Below are 19,399 nucleotides of genomic sequence, written 5' to 3' on the forward strand. Positions count from 1 at the left end.
TAAATCAAATGACGTATTATCTTTATGAACTTAAAGTATCGTTTAAGCAAAAAGAAGAAAAAAATGATTTTTTGAAAATCCTAGAGTGGTTTTACCCCTTAAGGGGGTATCCTGAATTAGGAGGTCTAAAAAAAGCGGTTTTTCGTGAAGTTTTTTAGGATGGAAAAAAATAATTAATTCCATCGAACTTTCTATCCTATTTTCATACATATTTGAGTAGTCTGTACATCTTTTTTCAAGGAGAAATATTCAAATTGAGTCGACTGCAAAGCACATTTGTAGATCACCTCACAATGAAAACCTCCTATCGGCGGGAAAGATGGGGGTCGTAATTTTGGTTCGACATAAAAAAACCAAAAGAAATTTTCATTCTCATACATTTTTCTTCTATGTGAACTAAGAAAATTCATACAAAAAAAATGTTAAACAACTTTTTTATCGAGTTAAAGTGTTTTTTTTCACCCAAAGAACTCGTTCTTTTGTTCAAACTTGCAGTAATTTCACATTTTACAATTTTTGCGAGTTTTTCTTAGTTCACACAGAAGGAAAATGTATGAAAATGAACATTTCTTTTGGTTTTTTTATGTCGAACCAAAATTACGACCTCCATCTTTCCCGCCGATAGGAGGTTTCAATTGTGAGGTGCTCCACAAACGTGCGTCACACTCGACTCAATTTGAATATTTCTTGTTGAAAAAATTTCTACAGACTACTCAAATATGTACGAAAATAGAATAAAAAGATCGGTCGAATTAATAATTTTTTTCCACCCTAAAAAAATTCACGAAAAACCGTTTTTTTTTAGACCTCCTAATTCAGGGTACCCTCTTAAACGGTAATCGATATCGTTGATCGATAATCAGGTAAAATTTTGCCCGACACCGGTATAGACGACGAATCCTCGTCGTTTTCCGATTCCCCTGTGAGATGGCGTGAAACGCTTAGTTCGATCATCGGAGGGAGACAGCGCGACGCTAAGCGCCCGCGCGTAAACAGGAGGGGGAGAAGGAACGCTTCGATTCTCGAGCTCGAAGAGAGGTCGAGCGAGAGGTGACGTAGAGGGGCGCCGAATCTAAGCCCGATAACGAACCAGCTGGTGGCAGTGCCGTCGTGCGACGTTTACGTGGAGGTACGACTATCGCGAAAATCCATTTTTTCCAGTTGCGGGACCGTCGATGATTCGCACGGTAGAGTTTCGAAAAACGTCGGCGAAAAAACAACCCTACGTGGAGACGAATAGAGGGATCGTAGCCCGTCGAGCCTTGTGTGGCCCGCGATCGGAGCGTGACGAAAAACAAGGCTAACCAGGGGGGGGGCAAGAAGGAAATAAAAATAAAAACATAAACATGCCGTGACCGTACCTCAAGTGACACCGAGATGTACCGTGGCACCGTGGTAAACTCGCGGTGCTCGTAGCACGAACGATTTTACACGATCAAACGACTGTCGTCGGTTTAGTCGTTATCTGTGCTCAGGTGTGCGCGTGTGTGCTCCGAAACGATGACTACGAGGGAATTGTACACTAAGGTATGGACCAATTCTCGTTTCTCTATTAGCTCTATCGCGATTGCACCTGGACAAGTGACCAACGCACCTGTTCCATAATGACATACGCGAGATCAAAAGCTACCGAAATCTGGTAGAGGCTGTTGTGTACTTTATCTCTTTGCGGCACAGAAATTCAGGTCATAAAATAGATTCATGTTGCACAGGAATTTTATTGCGTTTTAAATCAAACAAAATTGTTATATCTTTATTAATCGCATAATGTAATAAAGTAAATGTAACAACAAGGAGCGTCACGTTTATAGTTTTAAGAATATTAAAACATAAACAATGAATAAAAATATGTTCTTTTTGTATTACTCCCCAAGTTGCATGGTGGGACGAATAAAATCCCACCATACTTTCATCATTTGCAAACAAATTTAATCTTTAGTTTTTATTATAAAACACTTCGCTCGTTTATATAGAACTAATTTTTATGTAAATTAACTTACCTCTACGATTTTTCACATGTAACCAGGAAAGAAATATTATCGCGATAAACCTTCCGCTTACAACAATTGTTGAACCGGTATTAGCATGTTGAAAGTTGCCAACATAAGTGGATACATTTGCAACATTGGATGAATGTATTACCAACTGCTTCACATAAATAAGACGAAATATAAAGCTATACACGTGCAGCTATTGCAAAATTCCGAGGTAGGATTAAAAATGTCCCACCATGCATTACGGTCCATCAAAAAGGTGGGACACTTTTAATCCCACCGTGCCCCAAAGAGTTATTTTCGGTGACGTTTTGGAAGTTGTCACCGATTTGTGCACTAAATGCCTACATTTTCAAATTCCTAGGAGGTTTATGGGCCCGTTTGCGTGCGCCATCCTCCTTACTTTTAAATTTCTGTAGTAATCTCGTACCTCGATTCTTCATTGCCTTCTTCTGTTCACCGAATTGTCATATATATTAGGTTGTCCCAAAAGTTTCTTTCGTGATTTGCATTTAGTTATTTTGTGTGGCACTGTTCATATAAATAGACAACGTAATTTCTTAGACGCTAATATGGTAACAGAAATGGAGCAAAATGAATCGTGCGCTATTCAATAATATAACATTAGAGATAAAATATTATGTATGTATTACTTATTACTGAAATGGAAGAAACTTTTAGGACAACCTAATACTTGGATTCTTCTATTTTTCGTATCTGTACCTCGAAGACGAACTGTGTTATAGTAAATTATGCAAACTGAATATTTTAAGTAGCTACGAATGATGTGAAGTCAATTCAATGCTTTAATGAACATTTGATCCCAAGTTGACGAAATGTTGACTTAACATGGTTTAATATATTCATTAGGAATTGAAGAAAATTGAGTAAAACCGAATCCAGAAAGTGTTAGGGAAGTCAATGTATATCCGAATCAGTTGATTGGAAATGGGAATTCGATCAGGACCGATCTTTTAACGAACTAAAAAGTTTAATCGTTACTCCTACAATCTTAATTTATCTAGATTTCACAAAACCATTTATTTTAATTATATTTTCCTCTTTAGTTAAAGATATTTATACTCGGATCACGAAAAGGAGCTAAAACACCGTAGAATAACTTTTTGGGATAGATGGGTTGAAAACCGTTTCACCTTTTTCTTAGCTCTTTATGCATGGTGCGATATTTTTTAATCATTTATTATGAGCATATATCATCTTATCATATATAAGCATAAATCATTGCATAATACAAAAATATATTATATGGTGTTTTGCACTATACTATATGAAACGTTCATTTTAAAAGTGGCAAAAGTCACCTTGTTTTTAAATCGAAATATTTAAAAGTTACATAGAGATCGTTGAATTATAATTCATGTTAGAATAATTTGATTTTTTGGAAAAAATGACGTACATCACCTTCAAAACAAACGGCTCGTTTACTACGAAAAAGTGAGTCATGTTATAATGAAAAACATGTTCTTTGATGTTTTATACTATTTTATTTATTATACTTTATTACATCATTCTCATTTAGTACGAGTAAGTACATTAATTTACAGTTAAAAAGACATGTTATCTGATGTTTTATACTGTATTATATATTTTATATTAATGAATTATAATTATACATTATAACTAAGTACTAGCATTATCATTCTGGTCATCTTGAATTTTGATTTTGTTTTAAATAATGTGCTTTAAAAAGAGAAAGTACACGATATATCCCAGCGAGATTTTCGTCATTTATGCTTCCTATATCAATAATAAAGGAATGCCTTACCCGAATAATAATAATTCTAGAATCTTGTGGCTGGCAACGGCTACTTGCTCGGATCTAGTTCCACGATGGCAACTGGTTCATCATATTATAATTATACATTATAGCTAAATAAATTATTTTATAATAAAACAACACATTATTCGATGTTTTATATCAAACTAATTTTGGAGGTGAATAAGTACTAGGATTATCATTCTGGTCATCTTGAATTTTGATTTTGTTTTAAATAGTGTACTTTAAAGAGAGAAAGTACACGATATATCCCAGCGAGATTTTTGTAATTCATGCTTCCTATATCAATAATAAAGGAATGCCTTACCCGAATAATAATAATTCTAGAATCTTGTGGCTGGCAACGGCTACTTGCTCGGATCTAGTTCCACGATGGCAACTGGTTTGTCTGTTGACATTTCTAACCGCCGTTTTACGAAACGGCTCCGCCAGAACGGTGAATTCCTCCGGAATCTCGAAAATAATTTTACTTAGCTACTTGCTAAACTAACGAGTGCATTGTCAGAGGAAAACGAGTTCTTAGACAACTTTCTCCATTGACTATCAGTTTTGTTCAGTTCTGTGGGGCGGTATGTTATTGTTAGAGAAACTTTCAGATGGCATCGTTGTCAGTAGCAAAATTCGTTAACTGATGTTTGATAAATTATTTAATTTATTTACGTATTTATTAAAACAAGCGAGGCATAATAGCTCATTAACTGCCAACTACGAGACGTCTCGTAGTTTATATTGATTGCAATTATTTAAAGGATAAGTTTACAGCCTTTTGAGTCACGAATTATTGCAAAAGGAAATCGTAAATTTTCTTTTTAGGACAACAAATATAATACCATTTTTTATTATCAAAATAATAACCTAGATTACACATCTGCATTATATCTTGGCGCTAAAGGCAAAACGATTTAAGTGAGGTAAATAATACATATTGCTTGCCGAGCTATATAAAATGATATGGGTAATTGTAGCATCTGCAAGCATACTTTAATCTTTATTAATCTCTTGAGGAACGAATTCTAAATGGATTTTCTTTACCTTTGACCAAATACACACGAACCAAAGCAGTCGCTATCTGAGAATCGATCTTAACATGAAAATATGCTGCCTCACTTTAATATTGTATATTTTTGAATTCTAAAAGATACCGTGGTCGTGAATAACTGTAATTTTGATATAAAAGCAAGTGTACACATATGTGTCAATATCTCTCAAGAGGTTAAATGTGTCCAACGTTAATTTCGGCTCTTTTTTAACACAAGACAGAAAAGAATTAATGGTCGTAATTTTCAGGGATGAATCTATACACATTTGAATTCTAAAACACCTTTTGTAAAATTCATTATAACCTTGCAATTTAAGCTCAAATGCTTACACTAATTTATTAAATAAATGATTGCATAAATTCGTACAGCCATTTACGAAGTTAGGTTTGAAGGACGAGCGAAGTATTTTATAAAGCGTAGAAATAATACGAAAAACAAGGAACACGAGCGTGAAAGATGTACGCAAAATTATTCGCGTGTCCTATTTCAAATTTTAAAGAAAAGAGTTTCCGTTCTACGGTTGGTTAGGCGATTAGAGAGGGTCCTCGGGCAGATGGTTTCAAGGACACTACGTAAACACACCTGAAATTCTTCAGAGAATGACAATGATCGCGGTGAACGGTTCTGCGGTTTTCTTTGGAGCTTTCTGTCGAAGGTGCACAACCGTTTCGGACGAAATGTCTCGTGTAAGTAGATTTAACGAGCCTCTATCGATTTTCAGGTCGTTCATGAAGCATTCCCGCCTCAATTTACGCTAGCTTGAAATAATTCGTGTAGACGGAAGTCCGCGACGTCGCTCCAATTAGTCAATTCGAAGTACATTGTCGAAATTTTGAATTGAGACGGTATATCGTACGTCGTGTCTCTCTAAACTCTGACGGGATAGTCGAAACTATCTGAAATATATAAATAAAAAATATTAGGTTGAAATAATATAGGTTATGTATAATATAGGAAATATAGGTTGAATAAATTTTTGATCCACAAACCTTTTATTTTACTATTATGCATTTATATGACTGTATACAGGGTGTCCCAAAAGTCGGGAAGGAGCCGGAAATGGGGGGTAGCTGAGACGATTCTGAACAACAATTTCCTTTGCAAAAATGTCGGATGGGGCTTCGTTAAGGAGATATTAAGAGAAAACCCCGACCAATCAGAGCGCGCGTAGACCGTTGGAGCGGCCGCGGTAGCGAAGGTTACGCTCTGGCGGCCGCGCTTGTACGCGAACAAGTGACTCGACGTGCATCGAAGGACATTGACGCTGCCGTCTAGAGCGTAGCCTTCGCTACCGCGGCCGCTCCAACGGTCTACGCGCGCTCTGATTGGTCGGGGTTTTCTCTTAATATCTCCTTAACGAAGCCTCATCCAACATTTTTGCAAAGGAAATTGTTGTTCAGAATCGTCTCAGCTACCCCCCATTTCCGGCTCCTCCCCGACTTTTGGGACACCCTGTATAAAAACCAGTGTTTTTGAGAATCCGACACATTCGCTACTGACGCACAGTTTTATACAATGAAATTGGAAAAACAGTTTTGTACAATGAAGATACTACACGAATAAATTTGTATACTTCAAACATGAGATACCCTGTATATAATTACGCAAAATCGAGGAGACTTTCTTCTTCCCTGTTGTTATAGCGCAGTCTGTGAGGTTAATTGTTTGAGAAAATTATAGGCTACACAATATATTGGTTCAATTAGTCGAAGATGAATACATCATTGGCTCCGAGTAAAGGTGCCTTTCTCAGGCTAGGACGAGAAACAACTTTCACGAAAGGTGTCCGCTTCTCTGAACGTATGTACAAGCGATTTGCAATAGTCTTAAGGATACGCAACTCCGTTCAAAAGCGTATTAAAGCGTACGACTGTATTTACCTGATTTCACTTTTATTAGAGAGAATATCGTCAATGTGACGACTAAATATAAATAGAATAACGATAATGATTGATTCATTCGACTAATTAAAGTTCGAAATTGATTTCTCACTAAGGGGTTCGTATATTTGTTTAAAATGAGAGCAAATAGTAGATTCCTAATTCCTAATTCCTAATTCCCAGGTTACAAAATCGTAACTATCTAATTTTCCTCGAAACTAGAGATTATTATTAATTAAGTTATGCGATTTTCTGTTTGATTAACTCGTTTGATTAATTGATAACGTTTGAATTTGTCGAGTTTAGAACGAAGGGCGGAGGAGTTCTAAGCTAACGGGTTCCTTTTGAAAAAAGGAAACAATAACTGCTGTTAGGAAATAATATGACTCGTAATGTCGTTTCTTTTACATTAAATTCAAACTTTGCAATAAATTTCTATCTTTAATTCATTATAGAATCGCCGTCATTGTCAGCAGCCTTTTGTCACCTAGTGTGCAAATTTTCAATGCCAGAAAAATCAATGAGCTGATAAATGATAAACAAGTATTTAAGATGGCAAAAACGACATTACTTTCCAGTCCACCTAATATAAATATCTTGTTTCACCGAGAAATTACTGAAGTTGTCATGCCGGAAACGAGGGATTCGTTTACGTTGAATTTAACGCCGTAATTGTAAAAACTTCGTTTAGAAAGTGGTGTTAAATTGTGATAAACATCGTCGCGAAAACTGGAGTTCAACATCCTGAATAATACCGTAGTTAATTCAATGGTAACATTTCGTGGTAACCGCTGTTTATGATACGAGTTTGAGATAACTAGTTGATGTTATATGCGCATAGCGAACCAGAAATGTGATAAAGTACACTCTACGTATGAGAACGGAGTTTCGGCCAGCTCGTACCTGCCCCTTTAAGGTCGTACGGTAGCTCTCCATCTTGGCTGATTTATTGCCCGGGTCAGGTGAACTGCGAGGATTGTCCGAGGTCGTGATGAATTTTTTCGTCGTCCTTACAAACATTCGGTATCGCTCGAATTCGAATAAACGTCCTTTACCATCATTGTTCGAACACGAACAACGAGTAATATATTCGATTGATCTATTTCTGTCACTTACTCACACTAGACACGTCCATTTGCGATGGACGATTAATATTCATTTTATTTCTTTTGATAAAAATGATTCATTGTTTATCTTGCTCGCGTTTGGAAAGTTTCTTTGACAATGATAATTGAAATAGTCTCACCGAGCTCCGGGATAATATATTTCGTTTAACGGAGCAAACGTATTACACTGATGTATGTTTTCACTAAAAGAATAATCTTTTTATTCTTCTGACACTTACATCATTTATCACTTCTGTAATGTTTTGCACTAGTGCATTCCCCTTTAGTGCTATCTAAAATAATATTTATGGTATAATATTTATATTAATCTATGAATAATTATACGATATATTTGTTGCTTGAAAAATGTTGTTTTAGATGTTACCGAAGAGAATCGTGTTTCTATGTATAATATTAGGTGTAGAAATTCTACAAAAAATGTAGAATTAATTATAAATTAATTCTATACCTTTATACTCAATCATTTATCATTTTTGTTTAAGTAGAAACGTTTCTATCGTCATTTTGTTATTACATATTAAATTACCAATCTTTTAGGTCCTCGACCTGGTCTCTATTACCGTAAGTCTATACGTATGTATGTTATGTAACTTAAGTCCTGAGTTGATGTATGTGTATATATGAAGATTGGTTGGTTTATTATTATTATTTTAACATATTACAAGTGTGCTGGATAATTACACTAATTGCAGCACAATAACAATAAACAAAATTTGATAATTGCTAAAGTTCGTATAGTTGCATTCCAATGACCATCAGGTTGAGCCTTAAGTTATGTGTATAGATACAATCTAATGAAAATCAGGTTCAGGATTTCGAATATTCGTACTTTAATGTATCTAAATGACGATTAAATATTTCTACTTAAAATAAAGCTGTAAATGATTAAATGTATAGAGGTACAGAATTAATTTTTATATCTAATATATTTAGACTACAATCAATTTTAGTGCCATCTAAAATATTATTTATGGTATATACTACGTTACTTTATGAATAATTATACAATATATTTGTTACCTATTGTTTGAAAAATTTTATTTTAGATATAAAAATATACTACCTTAGAATTTTCTAAGATTATTTTATCCATCGTTGTCCAAGAAACGAGAAAGAATTATCGTTTAGATTCTAAGATGATATTAGAAACTCAAAGTACAATTTTTTACAAGATTAGGATAGAGAAACTTGATACAGATTAATATTTGTCTTCAAGTACTGTCTCTCTCCACTTTTTATTGAAAAGAAGCTACAAACTAGTGTTGAGAGTTACCCTGTACGGTCAGGAGTAAAGAAATAGAAAGTATATCTTTACGAGCTGCATTTCTCTAAGATGGTATAGTTGTTCATTTGAGTGGCACGATACTAATCGTGAGAAAATCGTACGCGTAAGGTTAGCGATAATTGAAGAGATAATAAGAGAGTGGCCAAGTATAATGGTATTCGTGATTGATGCCAAGTGTGTAGGCACGCATAAAGTCAGGGACAACCGTTGCGTATATAGAACGTGTATATTGATCAGGATATTCCAGACATAATCCTCTATTCATTTCAATTTGCTGCTATTCAAATTGAAAGCTTGATCCAGACTCAGACCAGATGTATTAATTAAAGCAAAGGTACTAAAAAATTACATGTACTTCTCGATAACATGAGCTTTCTCACGTGGAAGTGCATCGTGTTCTACCACTTGCGTAACGTTTACCCAGCAACCAATTGACAAACCAGTTTTCATACGTTCCTGTTTACGAGGGGGAGGGGGACGAATAGAACTAACACTATTTGGATGGAACTAGGGTTACAACGAAAAACAGGATGAATTGAAAGATATGTTAGAATACTAGCCGTTTACAAACGATTATTTTGATCAAAAGTAGCGTTAATCATTGAAACTTATAAGATGTCGAATCAATTTTTTAATTTTAGTCATGCTTTAGAGATAGATTATAATAATAGCTGTTTGCGAATAGTTATTTTGATCAAGAGTAACGTTAAGTATTGAAATTTTGATGTCGAATAATTATTTACATTCTAGTTTTGTTTTAATAGTGAGTTAGAATATTAGCCGTTGGCGATGGGTTAGTTTGATCAAAAGTAGCGTTAAACATTAAAATTTGTAAGATTTGAATCAACTTTAAAATTTTACTATTTTTAACTATTTCGTAACTGTTCGTAATTCCTCATCCAGTTCATCTACATTATTTTGGCTCTCTGTTTCTTCGAGCTCTGTCCAAATGATCCCAGACATGTTCAACAATATATAAATTGGGACTTTCACGTGGCCAACTGATAACTTTTAATGTTTCATTCTTCTCTAGATGTTTTAAATAATATTTTACAGTTTTATTATATGTAGGGGAGAGTGTTGTACATAGAGCGCAGTGTATCTAGTAAGTCTTTTAATTTTTCAGTTAATGCAGCTATCTAACAGTGATTATTAAAAATTTATCAATATTTCGCAACGAAAGCTTCTTCCAATTTGTTTCTTAATACTATCTGTCAAACGTACAAGATATCGTGCTCCTAAATACATTATCATTTAATAAATCTTGCTTTATTAATTTTATACAGCTATCGTACATAAATTAACTTAAGAATATAAATTGGTAGAAGATACTCTGCTATTTCCAAAAGCTCGTTACATTCACATTGAAGATTATTTATTTTAAGCCTGCAAGCTTATTTTCAAAATGCGTTCTGCGGTTACAACACTTTCTCCTACGTATTGTATACTAGTGCATGTAAAGTACAGTAACAAATATCCGCTGTATTTGTTTTATTGACATGGATTTATTAAAGTGTAATGCAAGCTTCACATTGTGGTCCAAGACTTTTGCACAGTAAATATGTCGTTAAATATATTATGCAACGGGTCGAAATGCGAAGCGTAGTCCCGATCGCACCTTTACATTTAAAGGTAAGCTAACCCCGTTGGAAACTGTTGCTCGCACGATCGGTTCGTGGAACGTGATCGGTAGACTTCGCTAGCTGGCAAGCAGTTCCTTTCCTCTCGGGAACAGAAAAGCAAAACGTCTTGGAATAGGTCGTTCTCCTTGCTTCTTCGTGCCCCGTCGCGAGAAGACTGAGGGTACCATCGCGGAGACTGTATTCCGCGTTGCCGTGAGATTTTATCTGAAAGGTCAACGTAGAATTCGTTCGAGATTTTTCGCAACGCAACATAATCCTTGCAATATATTAGGCGTAAACCTAATTAATTCTATGCCTTCAAATTTGATCGTTCATAACTGTAATTTAAGGGAGAAATTCCTTTTTTCCAGACCAAAAAATTCATTTCTTTTTTTTTTTTAACAGAATTTTACAGTAGAATCCTTGAAGAACAATTGTGTAACATTTCAAATCAAAATTAATGAAATTGTCGAAGTCATATGGTTTGAAGTGCCGGTCTGTTTTCGAGAGGTTTGATGGTTTCTTTCTTCTTGAAATATACTTGAAGTCAAATTCTAAATGCGTTTTCCTCGAAAACGTAATTCTAGCCCTAAAAATTTCAAATTTTTACCTACATTATTTCATTATATGTCAACCCAGTAAATACGAAGCTATTTTCTCTGCTTAAAATTTTTTTGTAATATTATTTTAAATATTAAAATTAACAACTCAAATTTTGCATGAATTTTGTTTATGTATTTGCAAAATATTTGGGGGTTGCGCAACATAAATTGCAACTATTATTGAAATAAAAACCACCATAATATTCGTGTATAAATAAACACATTAAATGCCAAATGTTTATGTCAGTTACTTTGTTCGACAAAAAATTATAAAAATTGCGCGTAAACTGGTAAAAATGGAAGAGTTCTTTCTTAAGGACAAGCATGGAATTCAGTGAGCAGTGTTTCAGTCGTGATGACAACGTGACGTGGCAGTCTTGTGTTCAAGAAAATAGTCGATCGGCTAAACACAGCGTCGCGATTGCCCTTTTGTGCAGTCTCCGTGAAAACGAGGATTCTTCGCAGTAATCTCCCACGAAGGCATTTCGTCTCGCGATCTTATACGACTTGGGCATCTCTGAAAATACAAACTCACGCTCTCACGATCTCAAGCTTTGCTCTATGAGAAGTTAGAAACACATTTCGCATTTGTAGTATCGCGTCTAGCTGTCCTCTATGCGGCACGCTGTCCGTGTCTACTTCATAATTGAAGAAGATAAGGGGGGCGATAGTACGGCACGCATACAGCACGAGTGACTAAAATATGCGATTACTGACCAAGTATACTTTGAAGTATTCAGTGTTTTGCTGTAGATTTTTAATATGGACACAATTAAAAGTAGGTTTACGGAGCACGGCCGTTTTGACCTATCTCTATTTTCACGAGGTTTTACAGAAACCGTTTTTATTTCTCACCAATCACTTATGCTGACTCGTATCCACATAAAAAGAGCATGTATCTAAATTCATTTTTGTCAATGTGTTCTAATTAATTTTAGCGAATCGTCTTCATTTATTAAATCGTTGCTTTAATAATAGAAATTTAATAAGAAATCTCCGTGAACCTAGTGTTGAGGAGGACCGCAAAGAATTTCTTTTGTCTTAAAAGTTTCGTTCGTTTTATTAGTAAGTAGTACATATGGGTACGAGTAGCACTCGAGGGCGTAGATATACGCTCTTCGCGGTCAAAAGATTAAGAAAAACGACAAGAGAGAGACACAAGGTACACTAATTCGATCTAATTATTTGTGCATAGAAACAAAAAATTATAAAAAATCGTACATTTTCCTTTCGAAAATATGAGACGATCCTCTTCAGGGGCAAATTCAATGAGTCGTCAAGTAAAAGAACTAAAGCAATCGTTACACTCTATGTCTTTATATGAATTTTAATCGTCTAATACAATTTTCATGTTTTTTAAACAAAAATCGATCGAACCATTATCTAGCTATAATTGCTAATGGAGGATATTGGACAGCTTACTAGGTAAATGCGTATTAATGTTTTAGGTGTGGATTCGACGCATATAAAATTTTGTACGAATATATAAACATATTTGTAAATATATTGTAAATATATAAATATATAAAAATATTTATATATTATATATATATAAATATTTATGAAAATATAGCCGACATGCTCTTATGAGACAGACTGTATATGATTTTAAGTGGTAATTACTATATTTTAGATATTTGAGGGTTTCACAGTCCGATTTATTATGGTTGCTACTAACTAATGCTTACAAGTGTAAGACATGCCCTTTGGATAAGATACTCCAACGTTTTGTCAGCACTGCAATTATCTTCTTTAGGAATCAAAGAAGTCACTAATGTAGCCAGCTTGGAATTTGATAATAATACATATCAAAAAATTGTCTAAACAAGTTAATTTTACAATGACTTGTATAAATAGAATTTTTCTTCTCGATAACTATAGTAAGATCTCGAATTCAAATTTTTTCACATTCAGGAACGATATTTAGGGGACAATTTTTCAAAACGTCGTAACTATGGGAGTTTTCAACCGATTTCGTCCAAACATTGTTGATTTTGGAGGGGATAGAGGGTTGTGAGGGGTGGGTTTGTCCGAGAAGGATTCCAGGGGGGTGCATTTTGTAGAGGGCATTAAGGAGAGTTGCCTCAAAGGTTTGTTTGATTTTTTCAACCCCTTCCGGCACCCTTAACCCCTTCAAAAGTGGCGTTTTTCTACATCCTGCATTTGCGGGGTGAATCAACCCCTTCGGATTAACCCTCGCCAATGGAACCTTGCACACACCCAGAGAATACGTCGTAACTACTCCTGACGAAGTTTCACGGAAATCGGTTGAAAACTCCCATAGTTACGACGTTTTGAAAAAGTGTCCCCTAAATATCGTCCCTGAGTGCATTACAAGCGGCAGAAATAGAATTCCTCTTGTCGATAATGGTTATCAACAACGAAATGTCTCATCGACATTTTACAATTGTTATTTATCATCAAAACGTGTAAAAATCGATAATTTTTTTATATTCATTCTTTTAATACATTTTCTCCTTAGTCGCGCTCTGAGGCGCTGCGGCAAAATCGATAATTGAACCTTTTAACATTTGTTTTTCACGATAAATCAAATGACGTATTATTTCTTATGACCCTAAAGTATCGTTTAAGCAAAAAAAACTCGGTTTCTGAAAATTCTAGAGTGGTTTTACCCCTTAACACCTTAATCCTTCACAAATGACCAAGTTTTTCGATTTTTTGCATCGGAGTAACTGTTATTTTTGGTCCCTCGTCTTTCGAATTTATTTACAAATCTTTGCGGATCTTGGCCCAAAGATCATCCTAGGGATGATCCTTGTTCTCGTAATCATTTTTATTGGTGGTTGATCGAGAAGGACACAGCTGGGAGCGTAGGATGCGAGCGACAAGTAGTCAGGTACCGGTGTCAACGGTGCCTTTTTCTTACGCACGTGGAAAAGGGACCATACGTGGGCGGAAAACTTGACCTGATTGGATTCCTAATAACGGAGAACTCGGCACGTTTCTCAGGAGCAACGCGAGCCACTACGATCGATCTCGCGACGACGCATACGACGTCAAGCGGTCTCCAACGATCGCTACGTTACGAACGCGCTTCGAATGCACAGCGAAACACGGACCACGAGCTAAGGATTTTTCCTAGAACATAATGGGCAAAAAAAGTATTTGCACACTCAGTTTCTTGTAATATCTACCTGTAAAAAAATAGCACATTAACACTTTCAGTGCTATGGAATTTAGAGGCGTATGTTGAGAAATTTTTTGACACCAAAAGCTTTGACAAATTTTTTTGAATTCTAAGTAGATTTTTGAAAATTGATAATAGTCGCTGAAGAGAATTTTCGATTTTAGTCACTCCACTGCCGAAATCCATAAATCTTTTCTATTAGAAAAATATATACAAATTGTAATGGTTATGAATATGGTCTAAAAATATATTTTTATTTAAACTGGAGTTATACACGATTGACTGTAAAGGCACAGAATGCACAGTCCTTCTTTACGCGCGGAAACAGTATACCAATTCAAAGATGGTAATAATATAGAATAATATAGAAACGACTGTGTTTAACACGTTAGGCGCCGAGCTTACCAAATGATCAAGTTGATCGAGAACAATGACCAGTTGTTTTTTCCTTTTCTTTTACGCTACGATGTACAGAGAGATACGTAAGGTTATTCTTTGTATTTATTTTATCGCAATCTATATACTATAACGCGTATTTTTCTTGGTTCTTTTAGAAATCCTTTTTCTTCATTTCAGTCACCTTTAGTTCATGTTCTGGCGCAATTGAACAAGCTGTTATCTACGTATAACACTCGTAATGACAACACAAGACACGTGGGAATGTGATTCAAGTGAAACTAGTTTTCCTATAAAACATTGTAGAGCCGTTCCTTTTTCGTTATCGAACGATGATATTTAGATACACTTTTTACCATTTTCATACTAGTTAATATTTAATATAAAAATAACATTTTTTGAGATGCTTATTGTTAATTCACAGTGACTCACGCGGTCTGAAAGGAAAGTGTATTGGCAATCGTCAGTGACTGACGTGGCGCTTAACGTGTGAAATGATAAGGTGTGATCTGTTAACGAAGAGTGTTTGGAAGAGAGAGACAGAGAGGAATCGAGCGAATTGTTCATGCTATGGTATCGGCTGCGAGTGTGTGAACGTGGCAAGAGTGACGCTGTCAGTGTGAATGGTTTGAAATCGTAGCGTGATTAAGAGAGTTTGAATGGAAATTAGTCGAGAAAGGGGTATTAAAAAAGCATTTCATACTCTATTAACTTTACTTAAATGTAATTCATATTTTTAATACATATCTTACTAGCATATCGTCTTTTGACAGTATCTTCTGTCTTTGACAGATCTTTATTTACAATGTTTCTAATAATTTTATCAACTATTGTAAATAACTTAACTCCAGCCGAGAACCTGATATTAATTTGAGTAAATCTTTAAGGCATAAGCAATAGAGGATATCAGTCCAACAATATTTTACCACGAGTAGAATTTATTTACTTTTAATCGAGTATAAATCACCGAATCTGTGGTATTCGCTTGTTTCTACACTTATCAACGATGTTTTTATTAAAAATTGAAACGTGGAACATGAAAACATGTTGTGCGTGTGCGAAGTCGAGGAGATTCTCTATTTGTGATAGGAAAAGCATTTAATGACAAAAATAATTAAAATTGTTTATAAACGTAAACAAGTAACGAACGATTTAGTATAAAGTCATTGAATGTATCTACAATGTGGCAATGTGGCTGTATTTCAACGATTGATGTTGAATAACTTCTTTTCATTGCTGGAATAATTGAAAAAAATGTGTACTAGAAACCTCTTAAAGAATAATTTGTATAAAAGTGCAACGTAAAATCCGAATTATACAAAAACACTTACTTCACAATTGTCTAAAAGTTTTTTTCCTCCTCTCAATCTCCAGACATGAATTTCATTAAAAATTAATGGGACGAATTAGACAGGCGAATTAGAAAAATAACAATAGCATCAAAGAAAATGTTGAAACATCGAGTAGGATAAGAAAGAAGTAATATTAGAACAGAACATTAAAAAAAAAATACGTGCACTATGGTTTCCATATCTACAATAAATTAATCGTCAAAAAGGATACTCAACGAAATATTATTTATAAAAACCAGAACATTAATTTAGAGTTTCAGTAAATAACCAAATATTAAAGTAACATCAAAATTAAGCATCGTTTTATTTGAAATTTACTTTATAACAGATTTGTTATCTGGACTCAATGTTTTAATGGAATATATGTATATCTCAATTACTTTATCTTTCATCATAGACAAAGTTCTAACAATCTAATAATTTAAGCGACAAAGTTCTAACAATCTAATAATTTAAGCGACAAAGTAAACATTGTAAAGTGTCAGAATATTGAAGTTACTCACTGTATATCGTGATAGACCGCTGGTACAGATGTAAACAAACATTTTCCACACTTTCTTCGACAGTTATCCTGTGTTCAGATTCGAAAGGAAAATCATGACTCGTACAAGTAATGAATTACTACATAATACACGTGCGAGCATGTCTCTGATAGACTTTCTACACCTTTGTTATAAAATGACATTGATTTTAAAATAAAGTATTCTTCAAGTGCGATTTCCATAGCTGTCATGGTAGAAAATTGTTTTCACGAAGAAAGTGTTCCACAGATCTTGAAAGATGATAATCCATCGATGCTACATCAAGAGAATACGGTGGGTGAAGAAGCACTTTCCAATCCAACTCTTTGAGTTTTTATTGAATGATTCTAGCACTGTAAACTTCCTAAATATGAAAACGAGCCAATATACAAAAAATACGTATCTCTTATTTTTCGGTCCTATATTAATATATAATATTCATTTAAATATCTAGTTGTTCTGACTTTGATCATATTTCATAGACGAGTGACGGTAGCCTTCCATTATCAAGGAACAGTTTGCATCAATAAATTTTTATTTCAAGAAATAAGTGCAAGAAGATAGATTGTTAAAAATCCTCCTCATAAAATGGTGATATTCAAATGAATCAATGCTATTTTCATATCAATCCGTACCAACTCAAGTAACATTCAGTTAATATGTAAGAATAACATTTTCAATAAAATGTTTATGTATCGATGAAAAAGGTACATTTATTGTAATAATTTGACTGCAAATTTTATCCATTTATGACGTACAGTAATATAGAAAGCTTTCTAAAAATATTCACATGCATGTTGAATATATTCTACAATTAATATAATATTGTTATGTCATTTTACATAAGTGCACATATCTTTTGTTTATATCCAGCAAGTAGTTATTATATTACTTTATTTCATAAGCACATAAAATCCGCACTCTAGTAATAATTAAAGGTCCACTCCAAATTATGTTACACCAAGTTAAATTATTGTCAGTAGATGTCAAGGTTTTTATATTTTGGAAAAAAAGGAACGACATTATTTATGGATACCTGTAATACAACTCACCGTGGTAATAAATCCTAATAATGGCAGTTAATCACTCCTAATAAATCGTTACGTGTATGAGTCGTGTAATACATCGCTATAAGGTGAGCGTAAATTGTTGGTTTCGTATTTAATACCTAGAAAAGGACAATTGCACTTCGTGTTACAATTTTTCTTCTGAAAAAATGTGTCACGTATCGGCTGTAATTTTCAAGCGCGAATGAAGTCAAAGCAAATATTGATGAATGTTACGTGCTTAAAGTTCGACGACAATGGATGCAAATGTTACATAAAGTGACATGAGTAAACGAACCAGCACCGTGTTAAACCGCGTTCTCTTTCAACGATGAAAGAAACACATTGTGCAACAATTTCGATTATAGGAAAACTTTGACCTTCGGAGCAATAAACGGAAATCTTTTTATTAAAATTTTCTACTTATTAGAATCTAACAAAAGAAGACGATTGGGTTACTTGTATTATGGTACTTTTTAGGCCAAGAGTTAAATAATCCAGAATAGGGTAATATAGGCTGTGGATTTTATGCACTTATGGCGTACACAAATATGAAATACGTACGAAAAATAAATATAATGCATGTAGAATATATTCTATTAAATAATATACTTGTATTAACATTTCTTCTTACATGGATGTATGTCTTTTAAGTATGCTGAGTCTATATGTGTCATATTCGCTTGTATCGTGACTACATCAAATTCGCAGTTTATTAATAATAAAAAGAAGTTCAGGGTAAAGAGAGAAAAAATACTAATATAATATATTTGCTTTTGCGAAGACCAAGTCGGAGAGAATAAATCTGTTGATACACATATATGTATTACACGTATTATGTATTTTAATTCATTTACACATAAGTTGTAGACAGTCCTTTGCTATTTACTAACATTTACAAGGATTTCATAGTGCAAAGTTAGACACAAACAAATTTTAAACCTATTTATTATAATAATTTATTGTTTCGACATTATGATTCACTTAAACTCACTAACATTTTATATATATTGAATTTTTCTTTAATTCAAACCTATGTTCTATGGCGACCTGAAACCACCATTGCATTCTTTATTATTTATATTTAAATAAGTCTATCTAAGACTTTCAATTCTCGATATAATACAAGAAATATTTCTACAAGAAATAACAAACTTATTCGATATAATAATTATATAAATAATGAATAATTAAGTTTATAATTATTAATAAAAATAGCATTTTTAAATTATTTTTTTCTTAATATAACCTGAAACAGTTTGTATGAGTCTAGGAGTCAAGGTTGATAGAAATTTTGATATTATATTCTAATAACATGAAATAAAATAATTAAAAATATTTCCTAGATGTGAAGCTAGCTTTTATTCTTGGGGAAGTATATGTGTAATAGTATTAAAGTATTCATTTAAATCACAAAACATAAAAAACTCCAAAAGCTTCAAAAATTACATATTAACATACCGAAGTATACTTATATTTTGTGTTTTTTGTTTTATTTGATATGGCAACTAAAGTTCGTAAACGGTTAGAACAAATATAAACGAACAAACAGAAATATTTGAAGTACACTATTGGAGTAGACAACTCG

General features: G+C 33.8%; 1 protein-coding gene across 4 annotated transcripts in view; it reads left to right on the plus strand.

Annotated features, from left to right (window-relative positions):
* Positions 1-1,050: 1,050 nt before the first annotated feature.
* Positions 1,051-19,399, plus strand: part of LOC128877365 (unconventional myosin-Va) — a 56,643-nt gene continuing 38,294 nt past the window's right edge. For all 4 annotated transcript variants that reach the window (XM_054124610.1, XM_054124613.1, XM_054124611.1 and 1 more), the window contains exon 1: positions 1,051-1,527. Coding sequence is in view for 1 of the 4 variants with exons in the window: in XM_054124612.1 (XP_053980587.1) it covers positions 1,501-1,527 (27 nt within the window). In the remaining 3 variants the exon portion in view is untranslated. The remainder of the gene's footprint in view (positions 1,528-19,399) is intronic.

This window comes from Hylaeus volcanicus, chromosome 5 (genome assembly GCF_026283585.1).
Source record: "Hylaeus volcanicus isolate JK05 chromosome 5, UHH_iyHylVolc1.0_haploid, whole genome shotgun sequence".
Taxonomy (NCBI): Eukaryota; Metazoa; Arthropoda; class Insecta; order Hymenoptera; family Colletidae; genus Hylaeus; species Hylaeus volcanicus.